Source organism: Leucoraja erinacea, chromosome 21, assembly GCF_028641065.1.
Source record: "Leucoraja erinacea ecotype New England chromosome 21, Leri_hhj_1, whole genome shotgun sequence".
In the NCBI taxonomy this organism is placed as follows: domain Eukaryota; kingdom Metazoa; phylum Chordata; class Chondrichthyes; order Rajiformes; family Rajidae; genus Leucoraja; species Leucoraja erinaceus.
In genome coordinates, this window is record NC_073397.1 from 31,234,365 (window position 1) to 31,256,668 (window position 22,304).

At 43.1% G+C, this 22,304-nt stretch overlaps 1 protein-coding gene across 1 annotated transcript; it reads right to left on the bottom strand.

Moving 5' to 3' along the window:
- Positions 1-12,023: 12,023 nt before the first annotated feature.
- On the bottom strand, positions 12,024-17,416 carry LOC129707565 (tumor necrosis factor receptor superfamily member 6B-like). The gene is made up of 4 exons (XM_055652712.1): positions 17,405-17,416; positions 14,450-14,788; positions 13,877-14,090; positions 12,024-12,861 (listed from the first exon to the last, which is right to left on the bottom strand). Exons 1-4 carry the CDS (start codon positions 17,414-17,416, stop codon positions 12,581-12,583), a joined length of 846 nt encoding a protein of 281 aa, XP_055508687.1. The 3' UTR covers positions 12,024-12,580.
- Between the last annotated feature and the right edge of the window lie 4,888 nt (positions 17,417-22,304).

Sequence of the window (22,304 nt, forward strand, 5' to 3'; positions counted from 1 at the left end):
CCGTATAAACTCGTCTAATACTGCCCTGCCCTCCCTGCCTCAGCCCATCTTCTGCTGAAACCTCTCACCCAGAGTATCTGTTATAATCATAGAGTCTTAGAGCTGCAATCATAGAATCATGGTAGTGGATAGAGGGCCATAGTCAAACAGCACGGCAACAGGCCCTTCGTCCCAACTTGTCCATGCTGACTATGATGCCCCATTTAAGCTGCATTTGGCCCCTCCCATTTGGCTCGTATCCATCTAAACATTTCCCATCCATCTACTTGTCCAACTGTCTATTAAATGCTTTTATAGTATCTGCCTCAACTACCTTCTCTGGCAGCTTGTTCCATGCACACACCACCCTCTGAGTGGAAATGTTGCCCCTTAGGTTCCAATTAAATCGTTCCCCTCTCAAATTAAACCTTTGTTCTCCGGTTCTAGAATCTCTTACCCTGGGTGAAGGTCCCTGTGCATTCTCTCTATCTATCACCCTTCTTCCCTGGGTTCACTGGTGTCTGAAATCAACTATGATGTTATAAAGACTGAGAAAGACATTGAAACATTTCCAAACAGCAACTAGCCAGTTGATGTTCAATTAAAATTCAACTAAAAGTGAAATAAACACAGGAAGAAATGATTGTCGAAAAGATGAATGTCATAAAAAGAACATTTAAAGCAATATTATTGTAGATGAAGACTTTTGATATTCCATGAATATATTCATCATTCATCATTCATCATCGTTGAAAACATTAGCGATGCAGTAGCACTGGTTTCTATCGGGAACGGTGACGGATGCACCACACATCTCTGTCCTCCAGTGCATGAGGATTTCCGCTGCTGGAAGTGTAGGGGTTTGGTGTGTGTGTTTTATCATCGTTCCTTACAATGCTATGTACGACAGTGATCGCAACTTCTACATGAAGTGTGGATGGCCGTTGGCTTGTTGGAAACTAATCCACCCTTTGACAGGTCTTGTTTTTGGTCCTGCTGGGGGTCCACAGCCCCCTCCTAACCTGGCAAACCAGGTGGGGGAGATGGTTTAGTAGCCGACTATCTGACCATGGAGCAGGTAGCACGGGATTACATGGTACCCGTGGTGGGGGGGAACTCCCCCCGACCTGACCTGAGCATATAAGATTTGAGAACTTTCATGGGTTATTAAGATTTTGCATGCTACAGTGTCAGACTTCCATAATTCACTGAGATTGATACATATACATGCTTTGTACAGAAAAATAGTAAAGAAAAGTAATAGGTATGTGTTTAAAATTGCCAATTCGAAGAGAACTTCATCTGTTAGAATAAGACTGTAAAGCACATCACTGCCAGCAAGTTTTCCATTTCTGTAGTTAACTTCTGGAGTTGGAACAGTTTTACAGTATAATTACAGTAATTGTTGATAGTTTCCCCACTTACAAGCAGCTGAAGTATTTGAGATGAGCTTTCTCCATCAAAACAACATTTCCGTGGAAATTGCTAACACGGTCTAATTGAATCCAGCAAATCATGGAATTATTGGAACTTCCTTGCACACAGATGGGACCAGCAAGAAATATTTATTGTTGCAAGTGTGAATCTTTGTACTATCATAAACATGTTTCGGGTCAACTTGAGAGCAACGTGGACTGGACTGAAAGCCTAGTCATCACCAGGAACAAGCTTCTTCCAGTGCTGGCTTGGAACGAGTGATACTCCATGACTAAGAAATGGGAAAAGACGTCATTACATCTAAGTGTTAACAAAGTCTTAGGCTACAAAGGAAATACCAGCACGTGATATTTTACTGCAGCTAATTTCAAATAAGTTTTGGGAACATTCCATGCTACGTTAGTTTCTGGGTATTTTGTTTCAATCCAAACAATGTTTTAATGTCTGGTCCCAACACTCTCCTCACTCTAAAATGTGGCTTTGGGGAAACATAGGGTTGGCTGTAAGCGGGGCATTTAGTTCATGGGGTAGCCTGGAGTCCTGCATTCCTGCATCTTCACCCATTCTGCTTCAAAGAACTGGGGTCCTGTTTGGCAATTGCTAGTATCTTCCTGTATCTCCTATTTCATGACATATTCTGTTTTTACTTTAGTCTGAGGCAGATTATCTTGTTTCTTATTATCTTTCCAATGGTATCTAACTGCACGGGCTATTTGACTTGGACTATTCTCTGACCAGTCCATGTTATTCATTTTTATTGCTTCTGCCGCAGCGGCTGGCAGGCAGTTCATCAAAATTGCACAGTACTGGGGAGAATTTACACCGTTCCGATAATTAATATCTCCCGATATCTATGGATATTTCCAAAAATCTTTCTAGAAATTCTCCTGCCCTATCTAGCTCTTTCTTGAAAGTTTCCACAGAGAACTGCCCTCTACTGGCCTCCCCGCCCTCTAAGGCAGAGAATTCCACAGACTCACAACTCCCAGTGTGAAAAAGTGTTTCCTCATCTCTGTTCTAAACTCTTATCTATGAATTTGGCAGATTACTTTTTCCTATCAGGTACCTAGCTCAGTTTGTCCATCATCTCACTTGGTTTCCACGGTGAATATACATTTATCGTTTGAGTGTTTTCAGCACCAACTGCAATCGCTGGATTAAACGTGGAGTTAGGCATTTCTCTTACCGGTAATTGGTGGCGAGCGGTTCGTCGCTCAACTATTTTGTCTGCCCTAGCTTCAGGCTCAGTGTCACAGGAGGACAAATCCTCTCCCTGCTCTTGTACAATGAATCCTCCTTGTACTTGTATTCAATATTGCACACAATAAACCAACACAATTTTTGCATTCAAATGCTTGTCTAATAAACCCCAAAGTTAGCATTGTGAGTTTTCCTTTGTCTACATCTCTCCAGCAGGCCAAGGGATACTTTTTCAGGCAAAGTTGTTCTCTCAGCTGTCCAAAGTATATATTGAAATACCGCATGATTTAAACTTTCACTGCACTCTCATCCTTCCAGGGAAGTAAGATGTGTCCAAAATGCAAAGTAACCACCACTAGAAGATACTTGAGGCAGATTTTGCAGCCGGCGGTCAAAGCACCCGCTTCAGTGCTGTCAAAGCTCCCTCAACCCCCACATAAAAGATCCTAAAGAACATATATTTAACACATACTGTTAAAACATAGAGAAGGAAAGGACAGAGAGACTGCTGGCGAGGCAGCCATTACTGGCGCCACCCGGTGGAGTTCAATCAACATTGTAGTATTTTACCCTCAGAAAATCTAAGGTAGGATAAGGAGGAAAGCGAATGGTATGTTAGCATTCATAGCAACAGGATTTGAGTATAGGAGCAGGGAGGTTCTACTGCAGTTGTACAGTGTCTTGGTGAGACCACACCTGGCGTATTGCGTACAGTTTTGGTCTCCAAATCTGAGGAAAGACATTCTTTCCATAGAGGGAGTACAGAGAAGGTTCACCAGACTGATTCCTGTGATGGCAGGATTTTTGTATGAAGAAAGGCTGGATAGACTCGGCTTGTACTCGCTAGAATTTAGAAGATTGAGGGGGGATCTTATAGAAACTTACAAAATTCTTAAGGGATTGGACAGGCTAGATGCAGGAAGATTGTTCCCGATGTTGGGGAAGTCCAGAACAAGGGGTCACAGTTTGAGGATAAGGTGGGAAGTCTTTTAGGACCGAGATGAGAAAATGCTTTTTCACACAGAGAGTGGAGAATCTGTGGAATTCTCTGCCACAGTAGGTGGTTGAGGCCAGTTCATTGGTTATAGGCCAGATCATTGGTTATATTTAAGAGGGAGTTAGATGTGGCCCTTGTGGCTAAAGGGATCAGGGGGTTATGGAGAGAAGGCAGGTACGGGATACTGAGTTGGATGATCAGCCATGATCATATTGAATGGCGGTGCAGGCTCGAAGGGCCGAATAACCTACTCCTGCACCTATTTTCTATGTTTCTATGTCTATGAAAGAGACAAAGGGAATATTGCGTGTACTGTTTTAAGTATTTCTAAGAACTTGAAACCACTTTAATGCTAATCCCGACTGACATCTCTTTGATTATAATCATTGGGATTATTCCACACTGTGAACAAAATTACTGTAATCATTCCAGGAAAGTAAGATGAGTCCAAAATGCAAAGTAAATACTTGATTATGTTCGTGAGAGATGAATCACAGTTCTAATGGACGTCATTGAATGACTGGATAGTACAGGTACAATAAATATCATGGAGATTGTGGTTAATTTTAACATAAATATGTTTTTAAAAGTGTCAAAATGGCGAAGTGTAATTTCTATCTTATTTTTGTGTCTGTCAAATCCAATGTGAATAATAAATATGAAGTGTTTTTTACTAAGAATTTCTGCTAAGAATTGTTCAAGTATGATAAATGTCACTGAATTTTTCTTTATACAAAATAATAAATAGTTTGACATGGTGACATGAAGGATACCCTTTATCCCGGTGTCTGTACACTGTGGAATGCTTGATTGTAACCATGTATAGTCTTTTCGCTGACTGGATAGCACGCAACAAAAAGTTTTTCACTGTACCTCAGTACACTTGACAATAAACTAAACAAGTTGATAAATCAATTTTTTGCAGGGTAAGAAACGGATCTCTAAGTACAAAGTACAAAACTGAACGGCAGTCAATTTGTGACAATTATTGGTGAAACAGCAGTTACAGCTGATCTTTGGGTTCTCAACTTTAGAAAGACTACAGAAGCCTGGGAGAGTGCAGAACGTTGACTGAGATTCTCTTCCCCACTATTACAACTTAGGGCTAAAGACACCGGGCCTTCAACGCCCTGACAGGTTTTAACAAGGGGTAAAGCTGCGGTCAGAGCTTTGTTTCTTGTCACAGTATAGAGGAGTAGAGCAGGGGGCTGAGCACGCAGCCTACAGATGCCCCTGTGATGATAGCTCCCACATGTTGCAGCTGCAACACGTCACCTGACTCGGCATGCCTGTCTTATTTTAATTCATGTAAACACTTTCTTTAAAATGGATAAAAGTTTTGAAGTATAAGGTATAATTATCTGATCATTGCAGACATTTAGTTTAGTTTCGATTTTAGTTTAGAGATAATGCACGGAAACAGGCCCTTCGGCCCACCGAGCCCGTGCCGTCCAGCTTTTTTGTGGTTTTTTTCAAGCTAATAATGCATTTTTTGATTATTAGACTCCATTTCTCCTGACCAGAGTCTTTAATTTCTCTCGTCATCCAGGCTTCCTTACTCCTACCTGTATTCCCTTCACTCTAACAGGACCATGTATGCTTATTGCGCTCATGTTAACACTTTTAAAAGCATCCCACTTTCCAGATATCCCTTAGCCCTCTGATAACCTACTCAAATCAACTTGTGCAAGTTTCTGTCTAAAACCATCAAAGTTGGCCTTGCCCCAGTTTTGAACGTTAACTTGTGGGCCAGCCTTGTCCTCAACCATAACTTATTTAAAGCTATAAAACTGTCCTCAGGTTCTAAATGGTCCGTCATTGAAACTTCAGTCACTTGCTCTGCCCAGATCAATCTTTGGCCTCTCCCTTGGAGGGCCCTCTACACATTTCCTGAGGAAATTTTCCTGAAATTGAAAAGCTAATCCTCGGATCCTGGAAGATGGAATCACTCACTCACTGACAACCCAAAGATGAACAATCATCACGAGATTTCATAATCTCGATATTGCAACTTTACAAAATACGACTTGTCAATAGGGACAGCAGAGGCAGAAGGAGTCTACATCGTCTAGAAAGGGAAAGCATCAGTTTCGTGGTCAATATCACTATCACACTGCATTGGGTGTCAGTGGTAGGATGAACATTCTCTGCTAGATCTGAGGTGAAACCTGGTACATGTCCTAACCTCAATAATTCTTTGCTGACTGGAAATGCAGGAGCACAAGGAGAATCTAGAAGGCCTACTTCAGTGATTCCAAGAAGCAGGATTACGGGGAGGGAAAGATAAATGTGCCTTTGCTGCCTCAGTAGCAGAGAGGACTTCGCCAGTTGATGACAATGAGAAAGCAGTTTTGTCTTGCATATAGATAAACACAATTTAGTTAATTTCATTTATTTATTATTGTCACACTTACCGAGGTACAGTGAAAAGCTTTTGACTGCCTGCTATCCATACAAAGTGCTGGAGTAACTCAGTGGGTCAGGCAGCATCTCTGGAGAATGTGGATAGGTGATGATTTGGGTCAGGACCAGGTCATTTTCTCCAGCGATGCTGCCTGACCTTGTGAGTTGCTCTCGCACTCCTCTATGCCTATCTTTAGTATTAAACAAGCATCTGCAGTTCCTTCTTGTTACATATTGTCTTGCGTTAATCGGACTAACTTGACAGCTGGAAAGTGTGCAGTTTAGTTGGAAAGGCTGCAGAGAAGATTCACGAGGATGTTGTCAGGATTCGGGGGCCTGAGGGGGGAGGTTGAACAGGCTGGGACTCTATTGCTTAGAGCGCAGGAGAATGAGGGGTGATCTGAAAGAGATGTGGAAAATCATGAGAGGGATAGATCGGGTAGACACAGAGTCTCTTGCCCAGAGTAGGTTCTCGGTTCTTGGTTTCTTGGTCCTCCAAAATATTCCAAATGGAATTTAAACTGGAGGTGGTGAAGGGAGGGCTTAAGCCAGAAAGGGTTATTGGCAAGAAAGAGCTACTTTAAATTTAATTGCATCTGGTTGGGTAACTATAGTTGGGTGGAGATTATTCCATGCTTTAATTGTGCGGGGGAAGAACGAATTGCTGTACACATCTGTCTTTGTAGCTGGGATCACAAATTGGATCGAATGCCCTTGTCTGCTCCTAATTGGTTTGGGTTTGGTGTAGGTCTTGTAGTCTATGTCGAGCTGACCATTTAACATTTTGTAAAAACAGGTCAAGCAGTGAGTTTCACGTCTGTCTTGGAGAGGGTTCCACCCCAGAGAATTCAGAAGTTTGGTGACACTAGGGGAATCAAGAAACAGAAGACATAGGTTTAAGGTGACGGGGGAAAGGTATAATAATAATAATATAATAATAATCTTATTTATATAGCACATTTTTAGTCAACTTGCATTGACCCCAAAGTGCTTCACATAATTACATTACATTTTACACACAGGCAAAGGTGGGTGAAGTGTCTTGCCCCAAGGACACAACAACAGTATGCACTTCCAGGCGGGATTCGAACCGGCTACCTTCCGGTCGCCAGCCGAACACTTAGCCCATTGCGCCATCTGTCGTCCCACAATAAGCATCTGAGGGGTGACTTTTTCACTCAAAGGGTGGTAGGTATATAGAACGAGCTGCCGGACAAGGTAGTTAGGTAGGTACAATCGCAAAATTTAAGCAGCATTTGGACAGGTTCATAGAAAGGACGGATTTTGAGGGATATGGACCGAACGCAGGCAGGTAGAACAAGTGTAGATGTGACGTTGTGTGGGCAAGTTGGGCTGAAGGGCCTGTCCACGCTATAAGACTCTATGAGACTAAGGCCTGTTTAGGAATGCGGAAGTTCTGTAGGTGTTCACTGGCATCTGTGGGACCTGGAGATAAGTTGCTGGTCACATGACAAGAAAGTAAGAAAACACAGCCCAAGAATCGAAGCAGCTTCAGTGTGGCGTAGGTTTCACAAGCACTTGCAGGACCAGTGGAGGCCAAGTCAATGGATAATTTTAAAGCAGAGATTGACGGATTCTTGATTATTACAGGTATCAGGCGTTGTGGGGAGAAGTCAGGAGAGTGGGGTTGAGAGGGAAAGAAACTGGCTGAGGGAAATAAGTGGGGAAATTAGTTTTTAGTTTTAGTTTTAGAGATGCAGCATCGAAACAGGCCCTTTAACCCACCGTGTTCGATCCAACCAGCGATCCCCGCACACTAATACCATCCTACACACAGTGGGGACAATTTTACATTGACACCAAACCAATGAACCTAAAAAACCTGTGCGTCGTTGGAGTGTGGGAGGAAACCGAAGATCTCGGAGAAAACCCACGCATGTCATGGGGAGAACGTACAAACTCCGTACAGACAGCGCCCGTTGTCAGGATTGAACCTGGGTCTCCGGCGCTGTAAGCGCTGTAATGCAGGAACTCCCCCACTGCGCCACCGTGCTGCCCTCATTAGATTTCTGGGTTGCTTTAAGAGCTACTACAGAATGAATGGACCAAATGGATGCACAGGATGAATGAAAACTCAGGCCTTTGAGGAATATGAGTCGGCCTGTTCAGAGTTCAGATGACAGACCAGTCAAACACTGGCACCCAAATAAAAACACTTCTTTCGGAAGCTGACAGGTGCTTGAATACTGAATGGTGATTATTTTTGTAAATATCGGTTTTTGACTTCCTTCATGCATATGTCTGGCTTTCAAATGCCCCTGTTTAAGAAGGAACTGCAGATGCTGGAGAATCGAAGGTTACACAAAAAAGCTGGAGAAACTCAGCGGGTGCAGCAGCATCTATGGAGCGAAGGAAATAGGCAACGTTTCGACCCGAAACGTTGCCTATTTCCTTCGCTCCATAGATGCTGCTGCACCCGCTGAGTTTCAAATGCCCCTGTTTTCCAGACACAAGGGGGCGCCAGGACATTAGGGCAAGAGCTATATGGAGAGGGTGGGCAGGCTAGGCCTGTATTCAGGAGAGCTTAGGAGGATGAGGTGTTGTTATAAAGTTGTACAAGATCATGAGGGGAGAGGATCATGAAGATCAACAGAGTCTTTTACCCACAGCTGGGGAATCTAGAACCAGAGGACAAAGGTTTAATGTGAAAGGGGAAATATTAAATGGGAATCTGAGCGGTTTTCTATCTAATCCCTCTCATTAGTAGTTTTCCTGTCCACTCCTTCCTCAAATGCTAAAATGAAAACTTCATGCTGCAAAGGATCACCATCAAAAGCAGGAATTTCTCTTGGAGGTAATGTAGAAGAGAGATTTTGTTGCTTCTTCATCAAGTTACAAAATTCATGTTGAAATCCATCATTCCGAGCAGGGGCCGTAGTGCTAGCAGGCCCCTCCTGCACACCCTTACTCCTATGAGTCTGTACATTAGGCCTCTGAGAACAGTGCCTAGTTCTATCGGTCTTAGCATGAACCCTAACAGATGGTTCATTAGTTGTTTGCTTCAGTCTAACAACATGTTGCTGAGAGCAAACTTCAGCTAAACTTCACTTACTCAGTGCTAGTCAATCTTCCTCCTTTTGTTCACCCGTGTTAGGGGCCAGCACCATAATGAAGGCCGAGTCGCACCCTGGCCACTCCCTCTTCTCCCTTCTCCCATCAGGAAAAAGGTATATGTGTGTGAAAACATATACCTCCATTTTCAGGGACAGTTTCCTCCCAGCTGTTATCGGGTAACTGAACCATCCTACCACAACCAGAGAGCAGCGCTGAACTACTATCTACCTCGTTGATGACCCTCGGACTATCCCTGATCGGACTTGTTAGCTTTACCTTGCACTAAATGTTATTCCCTTATCATGTGTCTATACACTGTAAATGGATCGACTGTAATCATGTATAGTCTTACTGCTGACTGGATGGCAGGCAACAAAGGTTTTTCACTGTACCTCGGTACACGTGACAATAAACTAAACTGAACTGAACTAAGTAGACAAATCACTGGCTTTCTCATTTAATCTGAAGCCGCTTCCGTTGAAGAAAACAAGTCAAGACACAGAAAGCAGCATCATTTTGAATTGCTTTGAAAGGTTTATTGAAAATAAATAAAAACTTTCTTAAAACATTGTTTCGATTGAAACATAATCCACAGAAACTAACGTAGCATGGAATGTTCCCAAAACATATTTGAAATTAGCTGCTGTAAAAAATTACGTGCTGGTATTTCCTTTGTAACCTAAGACCTTGTTAACACTTAGTTGTAATGACGTCGTCTCCCATTTCTTTGTCATGGAGTATCACTCGTTCCAAGCCAGCACTGGAAGAAGCTTGTTCCTGGTGATGACTAGGCTATCAGTACAGGCCACGTTGTTCTCAAGTTGACCCGAAACATTGTTATGATAGTACAAAGATTCACACTTGCTACAATAAATATTTCTTGCTGGTCCCATCTGTGTGCAAGGAAGTTCCCATAATTCCCTGATTTGCTGGATTCAATTAGACCGTGTTAGCAATTTCCACGGAAATGTTGTTTTGATGGAGAAAGCTCATCTCAAATACTTCAGCTGCGTGTAAGTGGGGAAACTGTCAAGACACAGTCATTATACTGTAAAACTGTTCCAACTCTTGAAATCTGTATGTCCAAAGTTAACTATAGAAATGGAAAACTTGCTGGCAGTGATGTGCTTTACAGTCTTATTCTAACAGATGAAGTTCTCTTCGAATTGGCAATTTTAAACACATACCTATTACTTTTCTTTACTATTTTTCTGTACTAAGCATGTATATATATCAATCTTAGTAAATTATGGAAGTCTGACACTGTAGTATGCAAAATCTTAATAACCCATGAATGTTCTCAAATCTTATATGCTCAGGTCAGGACGGGGGAGTTCCCCCTCCACCACGGGTACCATGTAATCCCGTGCTACCTGCTCCATGGTCAGATAGTTGGCGACTAAACCGTCTCCCCCATCTAGCTTGCCAGGAGGGGGCTGTGGACCCCCAGCAGGACCAAAAACAAGACCTGTCAAAGGGCGGATGAGTTTCTAATGAGCCAAAGGCCATCCACACTTCAGTAGAAGTTGCGATCACTGTCGTACATAGCATTGTAAGGAATGATGATAAAGCACACACACCAAACCCCTATACTTCCAGCAGTGGAAATCCTCATGAACTGGAGGACAGAGATGTGTGGTGCATCCGTCACCGTTCCCGATAGAAACCAGCGCTACTGCGTCGCTAATGTTTTCAACGATGATGAATGATGAATATATTCATGGAATATCAAAAAGTCTTCATCTACAATAATATTGCTTTAAATGTTCTTTTTATGACATTCATCTTTTCGACAATCATTTCTTCCTGTGTTTATTTCACTTTTAGTTGAATTTTAATTGAATATCAACTGGTTAGTTGCTGTTTGGAAATGTTTCAATGTCTTTCTCAGTCTTTATAACATCATAGTTGATTTCAGACACCAGTGAACCCAGGGCAGAAGGGTGATAGATAGAGAGAATGCACAGGGACTTTTACCCAGGGTAGAGATTCTAGAACCGGAGAACAAAGGTTTAACTTGAGAGGGGAAAGATTTAATTGGAACCTAAGGGGCAACATTTCCACTCAGAGGGTGGTGTGTGCACAGAACAAGCTGCCAGAGAAGGTAGTTGAGGCAGATACTATAAAAGCATTTAAAAGACAGTTGGACAGGTAGATGGATGGGAAATGTTTAGATGGATACGAGCCAAATGGGAGGGGCCAAATGCAGCTTAAATGGGACATCATAGTCAGCATGAACAAGTTGGGACGAAGGGCCTGTTGCCGTGCTGTTTGACTATGGCCCTCTATCCACTACCATGATTCTATGATTGCAGCTCTATGACTACGATTATAACAGATACTCTGGATGAGAGGTTTCAGCAGAAGATGGGCTGAGGCAGGGAGGGCAGGGCAGTATTAGACGAGTTTATACGGACTCATTTTGCAATGGAGCCAATGTGGAATTAGAAGGACGGGGTCAAACAAACACTTGGGTGGTGTAGATGACTAGTGCATGTACCTTTAACATAGTGACCTCACCACTACTAACCACTCCCCTTATTAGATGAATAATTGCAACCTCCCCACCCATTGTTCACTCTCTCTAGCTCCGGTGACAGACCACGTACAGCTAGAGCAGCAATGCTTGCGAACTATCAATAAACTATTAGTAAAGACACGATGTGTTGGTGAGACTTCTTTACAGGTGGGTTCCTTATTCTCCTGCCCCACCCCCCTCTCCCCTCCCCAACTTTTGTCTCAAATATTTTACAACTCTGATAGAAAGTCGCACAAATATTGGTATTTGTCTTTTGATTCTTGACTCTCTTGAAACTACTAACCCCACCACCGGTTTAAGCTGCTACACAGACTTGCAGGATTAATTCAAGATTCAAGATTCAAGATTCAAGAGAGTTTATTGTCATGTGTCCCAGATAGGACAATGAAATTCTTGCTTTGCTTCAGCACAACAGAATATTGCAGGAATAAATAATACAGAACAGATCAGTGTGACCATATACAATAGAATCTATATATATACACACATAAATAAACATATAAAGTGCAGTAGGCTAATTAAAGTTCAGATTTTATTTGAGTTGAGTTTAATAGTCTGATGGCTGTGGGGAAGTAGCTATTCCTGAACCTGGTTGTTGCAGGTTTCAGGCTCCTGTACCTTCTAACTGAAGGCAGCGGAGAGATGAATGTGTGGCCAAGATGGTCTGGGTCCTTGATGATGCTGCCAGCCTTTTTGAGGCAGCGACTGTGGTAGACCCCCTCGATGGTGGGGGGATCGGAGCCGATGATGGACTGGGCAGCAAAAGTGGGAAACCAAGTTTGTTTTGTCTCTCTCTCCCTTGCATCCCGCAATGGCCAATAAACAAACTACAACCTGGAATAAAATAAATACCCTCTTTTGAAATGCTATTGACTAATACCTTGTCCTTAAACACAAGTCTTTTGGGGACCATTCAGGGCAAATGATTAAAGGTGACCTCAGCTGACACTTCACCAAAAACGATTTTTTATCCTTGTTACGACATTCTTCAACTTTGCACTTTCAAGTTTTGAGATTATCATCTCTGCAACATGCGTCCTGTTGACACTTGCTCTCCATTTCACCAGAAGAGGATATAACTTTGTATACATCATATCCCTGTTCCCGTTTGACATTTCCGCATGTAATTGCTCAACATTTTCAGTAGTAACAAGGGAACGGATAAACGTTTTGAGTTTTCTTTTTGCGATCTTCTGATGTGCCAGAAACTGAATAAGTGCGTCATCACATGCTGTTGAAAGAGATAAAAAATAAATGTAGCTTTTTAATAGACATCCTGTGTTGGTTTTTAGTTGTTCATCTATTTCCAGTCATATTCTGTCTTATGCTTTGCTTTTCCATTAATCACAAATAACGTAATAAAATCTAAATTGAACCGTAAACTCCAGACACGTTAGAGAGGCAACATAATGGAATAATGTGCTATATAGATTAGTTGCAATCATTCTCGTTAAGTGTTTGAAGTTAGTTTAACTAGGCATCACGTTCAGCACAGACAATATCATAAGGTCAGAAGTGATAGGTTCAGAATTGGGCCATTCGGCCCATCAAGTCTACTCTGCCATTCAATCATGGCTGATCTATCTCTTCCCCCCTAGCCCCATTCTCTGTCTTCTTCCCATAACCCCTGACACCCGTACTAATCAAGAATCTATCTATCTCTACCTTAGAAATATCCATTGTCTTGGCGCCCACAGTCCCTGTGGCAAAGAATCCCACAGATTCACCACCCTCTGACTAAAGAAATTCATCCTCATCTCCTTCCTAAAGAGACGTCCTTTATTTATGAGACTATGACCTCTAGGCCTAGACTCTCTCACTCGTGGAAACACCCTCTCCACATCTATTCTATCCAAGTCTTTCACTATTCAGTACATTTCAGTGAGGGCCCCCCTCATTCTTCTTAACTCCAGCGAGTACAGGCCCAGTGCCGTCAAACGCACAGCTCTCCAATAAGATTGGTATGAATGCTTTATTGTCATATGTGATTAGTCACAGTGAAATTCTTTGCTTCAAGGTATGCAAAGAGTCACCACATCAAGGGCGCTGACAATGTTACAAAGTATCCCACACAGGTTGTACCTTTCTTCCCCCCCCCCCCCCCCCCCCCCCCCCCCCCCCCCCCCCCCCCCCACCCCCCCCCCCCCCCCCCCTCACTGCGATCCACCCGCCCCTTTGTCCTATTTTTAAGGATTTTTTAAGGATGGTATTGTAGTTACCCTACAAAAGAAAATTGCTTTACATACCTGTAATTCCAACATATGTACTGCAGGAGGTACACAGGGTGTCGTGGTAAAGATTGCCTGGAACATTGACCACTAGACCATCAGTGCAGTTTGTGTGTGCAATACAGCGATCCGTACTCGAGAGTGTGGGAGAGAAATATCCCCTGGGACATATTTCACACGTTGAATCGCGATAATGGGTTCCTGGAAAACACAAGTCCATCGGATCAGTTAAAATTCATGTAGTAATTTTTTCCCCAAAAGTACTTCCAGAGAACAAAATATGTACACAAAGTAAACCTGTCCATAAACTGTTCATGCATTGTCTATACATTCAACAGCATCATACACAGCAGTGTTTACATCTATCCTAAAGCAACACACCTATACCACTTACGACCCGAAACGTCACCTATTCCTTTTCTCCAGAGATGCTGCCTGACCCCATGAATGACTCCAGCATGTGTGTGTTCATCTTTGGTGTAAGCCAGCATCTGCAGTTCCTCCATACACATAGTGCAGTTTGGACAAGCTTTGCAAAATAACAAACCATGCGCTCAAGGCGATGGGTGGATAGAGTAAGAATTAAGATAGACACAAAAAGCTGGAGTAACTCAGCAGGACAGACAGCATCTCTGGAGAGAAGGAATGGGTGGTGTTTCGGGGTCGAGACACTTCTTCAAAATTAATATTAGAAATATTAAACGTACCTGATATCACCCCACCGTGTGTGGCGGTGCATCGTGTTAGCACAACTGTACCAGGCCCGCACATCTCACATAACAAATTTTCACGAGTATATGGATCGGTCCATGTGTCAGTAGGCTTGGTTCTCACCTGCACTGTTGAACTTAAAACACGTTCAGTCAACGCAAATAGGACGAGGCACTGTAGAGGAAATAATAACCAAAAAATAATAATTACTGAAACTGTCTATCATTACCATTCACAGCATCATACCTGAAATAACTTTACTCCTTTTAGCTTCCTTACCTTAGAAATGGTCAAACTTAAAACTGCACCATCAGACATCAAGTATAGGGAGGAATTGCAGATGCTGGTTTTACACCGAAGATCGACACAATTGCTGGAGTAACTCAGCGGGCCAGGCAGCATCGCTGGAGAAAAGGAACAGGTGACATGTCGGGTCGAGACCCTTCTTCAGACAGATGAAAGGTCTCGACTCGAACTGTCACCTATTCCTTCTCTCCAGAGATGCTGCCTGACCCGCCGAGTTACTCCAGCAACTGTGTCTAGCATTAGACATCTATCTCTATCTTCAATAAATAGATGATGCAAGATTTTATTTGATGATGATGATGATGATACATTAATGTCACATGTACTTTAGAGTGAAATTCGTTGTTTTTCATGCACTACACAAAGTGTGCAAAGAGTCGCCACCCATAACTTTACACCCATATTTTAAGAAAGGCGGGAGAGAGAAAACAGGGAATTATAGACCAGTTAGCCTGACATCGGTGTTGGGGAAGATGCTGGAGTCAATTATAAAATATGGAATAGCGGCACATTTAGATAGCAGTAACAGGATCAGTCCGAGTCCGCATGGATTAACAAAGGGGAAATCATGCTTGACTAATCTTCTGGAATTTTTTGAGGATGTAACTAGGAAAATGGACAAGGACGGCCAGTGGATGTCGTGTGCCTGGACTTTCAGAAAGCATTTGATAAGGTCCCACATTCTTGGCATTCGTGCTATTGAGGGAGTACAGAGTATGTTCACGAGGTTAATTCCCAGGATGGCGGGACTGTCATATGTTGATAGAATGGAGCAGCTGGGCTTGTATACACTGGAATTTGGAAGGATGAGAGGCAATCTTATTGAAACATATAAGATTTTTAAGGGTTTGGACATGCTAGAAGCAGGAAACATATTCCCATTGTTGAGAGGGTCCAGAATCAGGGGCCACAGTTTAAGATTAAGGGGTAAGTCGTGTAGAACGGAGATGAGGGGAAAAAAACACCCAAAGAGTTGTGAATCTGTGGAATTCTCTGCCTCAGAAGGCAGTGGAGGCCAATTATCTGGATGCTTTCAAGAGAGAGTTAGATAGAGCTCTTAAAGATAGCGGAGTCAAGGGTTATGGGGAGAAGGCAGGAACAGGGTACTGATTGTGGATGATCAGCCATGATCAAATTGAATGGCGGTGCTGGCTTGAATGTCCTACTCCTGCACCTAGTGTCTATTGTCTATTGGTCGCCGACAGTTACAAAAAGTATTACTTAAAGTCCCGATGATCCTTCTTCGTTCATTTTATTTGAAATGTACAGGCACGATGGGCCGAATGAACTCATCTGCATTCTGATTGCACAGAGTAAAATTTCAAACGTGTCTCCACTTAAATATATCAAGTTGTATTATAATCCAATTTAAGATCTCAGTAATGGGATGACTCGAATCAGTCCCCGCCATGCGCGCAGAACCTACAATGCAGAGATTCTGTGGATGTCACACGCCACCTATCTCATTCTGTCACATCGGCAGAATGTAGTTCAGGAGCGAATACGCCGAGCCGTAAACTTTTCACCCAACTCACTGCCGCAGAAACAAGGAACTGCAGTCGCTGGCAAAAATATAAAGATTGTCTAGGAGAGTGTATCTTAGACTATAGACAATAGACAATAGCTGCAGGAGTGGGCCATTCGGCCCTTCGAGCAAGCGCCGGAATCTTCTAGTTTAAGAAGGAACTGCAGATGCTGGAAAATCGAAGGCACTCAAAAGTACTGGAGAAACTCAGCTGGGTGCAGCAGCATCTATGGAGCGAAGGAAATAGGCAACGTTTCGTCCCGAAACGTTGCCTATTTCCTTCGCTCCATAGATGCTGCTGCACCCGCTGAGTTTCTCCGGCACTTTTGTCTGCCAAAATCTCCTAGATTCATCTTAAACGGAATTCCCTTGAAATAAGTCTAAATCATTCACATCTGCAAAAATGCTGCAACTACTCAGCAGAGAACCACTGCAAACAACTTACAATGAACTTAGATTCAAGTAACTGCAGGTGCTGGTTTACAAATAAAAAGGTACAAAGTGCCGGAGTAACTCAGCGGGTCAGGCAGCATCTATGGAGAACATATGCTGTACGAGACACGTCGTCAGACTGGCTGCTATAAAGATCAATATATATATAGCTTCAGCTGTGAATCTCATTCTGTATATATATATATATATTTATAATATAAAATAATTTAAAACTAGTTGTTTTACATATATATATATATATATATTATATATGTAATATATATATATATATTTTTATGTATGTCTAATAAATATTTTAAAATAAGTTAATATATAATATATATACTCATGCTCGTGTTTCCTCATAAATATATACTATTAAGAGTATACACAACTGTAACATTTTTAAGTCTATAAATATAAAATAAGTTAAAATTAATAAATATACTCATGCTCGTGTTTCCTCAAAATATAACTTAAAGAGTAACACCTTCATTGGAGCAACGATCTCAGCACTAGTGCGCCATAGAGTTGATGCAGTGAAGCTGTTTGATCTTGCATTGCCACCTTACCTTGAGGATCATGCTTGCTCGCTTGCTAGGACACGCTCAGCTGTTGAGGGTGCAAGTTCCACACGCTCGTTTTATCAGCCGAATGACGCGAGGTGAGTCACCGTCTCACGATCTTACGAAGGAGGAAAAACTGTTCTCACGTTGCGAGTTGAGACAAGAGGTACCCCGAGTGAAAGACTCGTGGTTGTGTACGAGATTGCAAGTGTATGATCAAGAGTTTAACCGAGTTCCCACGGGTATGACAAGTTTGCCGTTTACTTGTCATTTCTGCGATGTTCCAAGTTCGTCTCCCGAGTTACTCTTGAGCCAATCCTGATTGAAGGTTTGTTTTAATAAGCAACAGTGTTATGTTTTAATAAGCAACAGTGTTAAAGAAGACCTCTCCATCCTGTGGCTTTGTTTTAAAGATATAATTCAAAGCGGCCGCATCTATTGATGTGAGCTAAATAGGGAAAATGCGCCCCATCCAGTGCCAGAGCAGTTATGCTATGTGATGAAGTTCACTCCCATTTGAAAATTTTGCAATATTTTAATCATATAATCCCATTCTACTTGATCAAACGCTTTTTCTGCGTCCAATGAAACTACCAGAGCAGTTATACTTATAATTTGTTTGAAACACGCAGGTTTGATATGTTTTAATTGAATTTGCTGCCATGTCTACACACTGCGGGGAGACGGGAGATATAACTCTTTGAATGTGGACGGATATGCACATCAGATTGTTGTGAGACGGAGCCCAGGGTTCGCCCCCTGAGTTGCTTCGGTGCCCAGGCGTGAGTTGAGATTACCGTCGAATTCCTCCCCATCGTCCCGGCTCTACGGTTCATCCGGGAATGATGTCTTTTTGGGGAATGTCTGGCAATTTCTTCGGGGTCACCGTTCGGTGGACCAGAGATACGACGGCGAGTTCGCTTCTGGCCAACACAATGAAGGAAGTAAATCGCGTGTTCACTGAACACAGGGGGCAGCTTCTAACTCAACGAACCACGGCGCTAGGTTGAAAATGATGCTACTGAAAAGTGGCTTTTTATTTTTGCATTGTAAGCTTGACACAAGTATGCATACTCGATTGAGAACTCATTCATTCATCCAAACTCGATTGAGAAAGTGAAGTAGGGGATGCTCTCTGGTAGCATGGATACTTTCAGTGTCGTTATGACATGTTTGTGGGACGGGGTGGAATCATGGGTGACGGATAACATTGGGGCGGCCAAGGGGCTGCACAAATCCAGATGTTCACATGTAATAAAGTGTAAATGATGATGGCAGCCGGGCGATAACAGCGGCTGTGGTTCAACCCGGAGTGTGGCAAATTGCAGAATTGAAAGCTGAGATAAGCGATTGGACAGGATAGATGCAGGAAAAATGATCCCAATGTTGGGGCAGTCCAGAACCAGGGAGGGGGGGAGGGGGGGGGGGGTCACAGTTCAGAACCCGGAGAGTTGTGAATCTGGAATTCTCTGCCATGAAGTCAGTGGAGACCAATTTACTGGATGTATGCAGAGATAGTTAGATTTAGCTCTTAGGGCTAACGGAATCAAGGGATATGGGGAGAAAGCAGTAGCGGGGTACAGATTCTGGATGATGCCATGATCATATTGACGGTGTCTAAATTAACTAAATTGTGTTTATCTATAGGGTGATTTCACGAAATCTATGACCTTTCGTGAAATCACCCTATATGCAAGGCAAAACTGCTTTCACGTTGACACCAACTGGTGAAGTCCTCTCTGCTACTGAGGCAGCAAAGGCACATTTATCTTTCCCTCCCCATAATCCTGCTTCTTGGAATCATTGAAGTAATAATAATAATAATAATAATACATTTTATTTATTGGGCGCCTTTCAGACATCTCAAGGACACCTTACATAGATTAACAGGAATATAAATATATAATCAGAAAATAAATAATAAAGACATCACAGAAACACAAATTAAAAACAGAATTCAGTCCAAAAACAAAATATCAAAAACACAATGTGAAGAGAGAGCAGCGGCAGCTAAACCGCGCCAGCGTCCACTCTCCCTTCATGGCAGCCATCTTGGACAAAGACTAACAGGATTACATTACAGACAAAAAACATCATCCCCCCACAATGGATACCACTGTGGGGAAAGGCACAAAGTCCAGTCCCCAACCCAAGTTCACCCCAAAGTCAGGTCTATTGAGGCCACCGCAATTGCCTCTACGGAGGCCCGATGTTCCTGGCCGTTCTCACCGGGTGGTGTTGACCCGGCGTCGGGAGAGTCCACTCAGCGGCTGGGCCACCTGGAATGGCCGCTTTCTAGCTGGAGACCGCGGCTTCCGGAGCCGACAAGGCCGCGCCAGTTTGGAGCTCCCAGGCCCCCGATGTTGAAATCGGCGCCGCCCGCTCCACTCCACAGCCCCACAGCCCGGAGGTGTTGAACACGGCGGTCACAGCTCATCGGAGCTCCAGCGCATCGATCCAGCGCGGTGACCCAGGCAAGGCATCGCCCGCTCCGCTCCGCGATAGCGCTCCAGCGCTGTGCCGCCACCGAAGCCGAGGTGCTGGGCGGTCCCCGCCAGGAAACGGCGCTCCAAGCCCGCTGGCAGGCCACGAGGATGGGTCAACGGGCAGCCCGGAGAAAAAGCTGCCTCACCGACCAGGTAGGGACCTAGAAGTAAGATTGACCCCTGCCCCCCACATTAAAAAGTCCATATCTCCAGACATCACTAAACAGGACTCACTAAAAACTTTTAAAAAAAGCGAATTAAAACGGACGGCTGTTAGCTAGCAGCCGTTCCCCAAGATGGCTCCTCCTCCTCTAGTAGGCCTAGATTCTCCTTGTGCTCCTGCATTTCCAGTCAGCAAAGAGTGATTGAGGTGGGTTAAGCCATGTATCAGGTTTCACCTCAGGTCTAGCAGAGAATGTTCAACCTACCACTGGCACCCAATGCAGTGTGATAGTGATATTGACCACAAAATTGATGCTTTCCCTTTCTAAACGATGTAGACTCCTTCTGCCTCTGCTGTCCCTATTGACAAGTCGTATTTTGCGGAGAGCTACAATATCGAGATTATGATATCTCACGATGACTGTTCATATTTGGGTTGTCAGTGAGTGAGTGATTCCATCTTCCAGGATCCGAGGATTAGCTTTTCATTGTTTTGACCACAGTAACGGTAATTCACTGAACGATATTATAGATCTTTGTTCATCTTCGTTCATCTTCTGCCAAGCAAATCCCCCACTTGTATCCACCTATCACTTGCCTGCATTACCTGCACACATCTCTCTTCCAACCTTCCCTTCCCAACTAGTCTCTGAAGAAGGGTCCTTACCTGAAACGTCACCTATCCATGTCCTTCAGTGATGCTGTTCAGTGACATTTATCATACAAGTTTTTTTGGCCTTCCATCACAGCAATGTGATGGATGTTTATGTAAATTATGTTGTGTCTTGGGTCTATTTGTTTGTAATGTATGGCTGCAGAAACGTCATTTCGTTTGGACCTCAAGGGCTCCAAATGACAAATAAATTGAATTGAATTGAATTGAATTGACTAATTTTCAGCGCGAGAGTTCGTAAAAAACACTTCATATTTATTATTCGCATACGCTGTGACACAGACACAAAAATAAGATAGAAATTACAGTTCATCATTTTGACACTTTTAGATAAATATCATAAAATTTTCCACAATGTTCATTATATTCATTGTACTATCCAGTCATTCAAGAACGTCCATCAGAACTCTGTGATTCATCTCTCACAAACAAAATTTGCCTCAAGTACCTTCTAGTGGTGGTTACTTTGCATTTTGGACTCATCTTACTTCCCTGGAAGGATGAGAGTGCAGTGAAAGTTTAAATCATGCGGTATTTCAATATATACTTTGGGCAGCTGAGAGGACACCTTTGCCTGACAAAATATCCCTTGGCCTGCTGGAGACATGTAGATGAAGGAAAACTCACAATGCTAACGTTGGGGTTTATTAGACAAGCATTTGAATACAAAAATGGTGTGGGTTTATTGCGTGCAATATTGAATACAAGTACAAGGAGGTTTCATTGTACAAGACATTGAATACAAGTGCAGGGAGAGGATTTGTCCTCCTGTGACACTGAGCCTGAAGCTAGGGCAGACAAAATAGTTGAGCGACGAACCGCTCGCCACCAATTCCCGGTTAGAGAAATGCCTAACTCCACGTTTAATCCAGCGATTGCAGTTGGTCCTGGAAACACTCAAACGATAAATGTATATCCCCCTGGAAACTGAATGAGATGGTGGCCATACTGAGCTAGATGCCTGATAGGAAAAAGTAATCCGGCACATTCATAGATTACCTCCGAACTACAATAAGAGTTTAGAACAGAGATGAGGAAACACTTTTTCACACAGAGAGTTGTGAGTTTGTGGAATTCTCTGCCTCAGAGGGCGGTGGAGGCCGGTAGAGGGCGATTCTTTGGAAACTTTCAAGATTGGGCTCTTGAAGATAGCGGAGTCAGGGGATATGGGGAGAAGGCAGGAACGGGGTGCTGATTGTGGATGATCAGCCATGATCATATTGAATGGCGGTGCTGGCTTGAAGGGCCGAATGGCCAACTCCTGCACCTTTTGTCTGTTTTCTATAATAAGAGTGTATCATGCAGAATCGAGAGAGTTGTGAGCTTTAGTGCAACAAGTTGTAATCTCAGCAGAACCTGCAAGATTCTTGGTGAACTTGGGATCTCCAACTCATGATGCGCTAGTTAACCTGCTAGCCCAGAGCAAGGCACTAGAGGATGCCATCCTTGCTGCCCTTACTACCACTCTGCAGAAACCGATCAATATTTCTAAAATTTTGGATATCAGGGGGGGGGGGGGGGGGGGCAGGCGAATTTTTAGAAAGATTTTTGGAAATATCCATAGATATCGGGAGATATTAATTAT

Excerpts from the sequence above, each read along its gene's own strand:
- LOC129707565 (XM_055652712.1), bottom strand. Across the intron at positions 14,091-14,449 it reads GTTACTCCAGCTTTTTGTGT|TTAACTGATCCGATGGACTT; the intron begins CTATCTTAATTC and ends ACTACATGAATT. Across the intron at positions 12,862-13,876 it reads TACATATGTTGGAATTACAG|CATGTGATGACGCACTTATT; the intron begins GTATGTAAAGCA and ends CTCTTTCAACAG.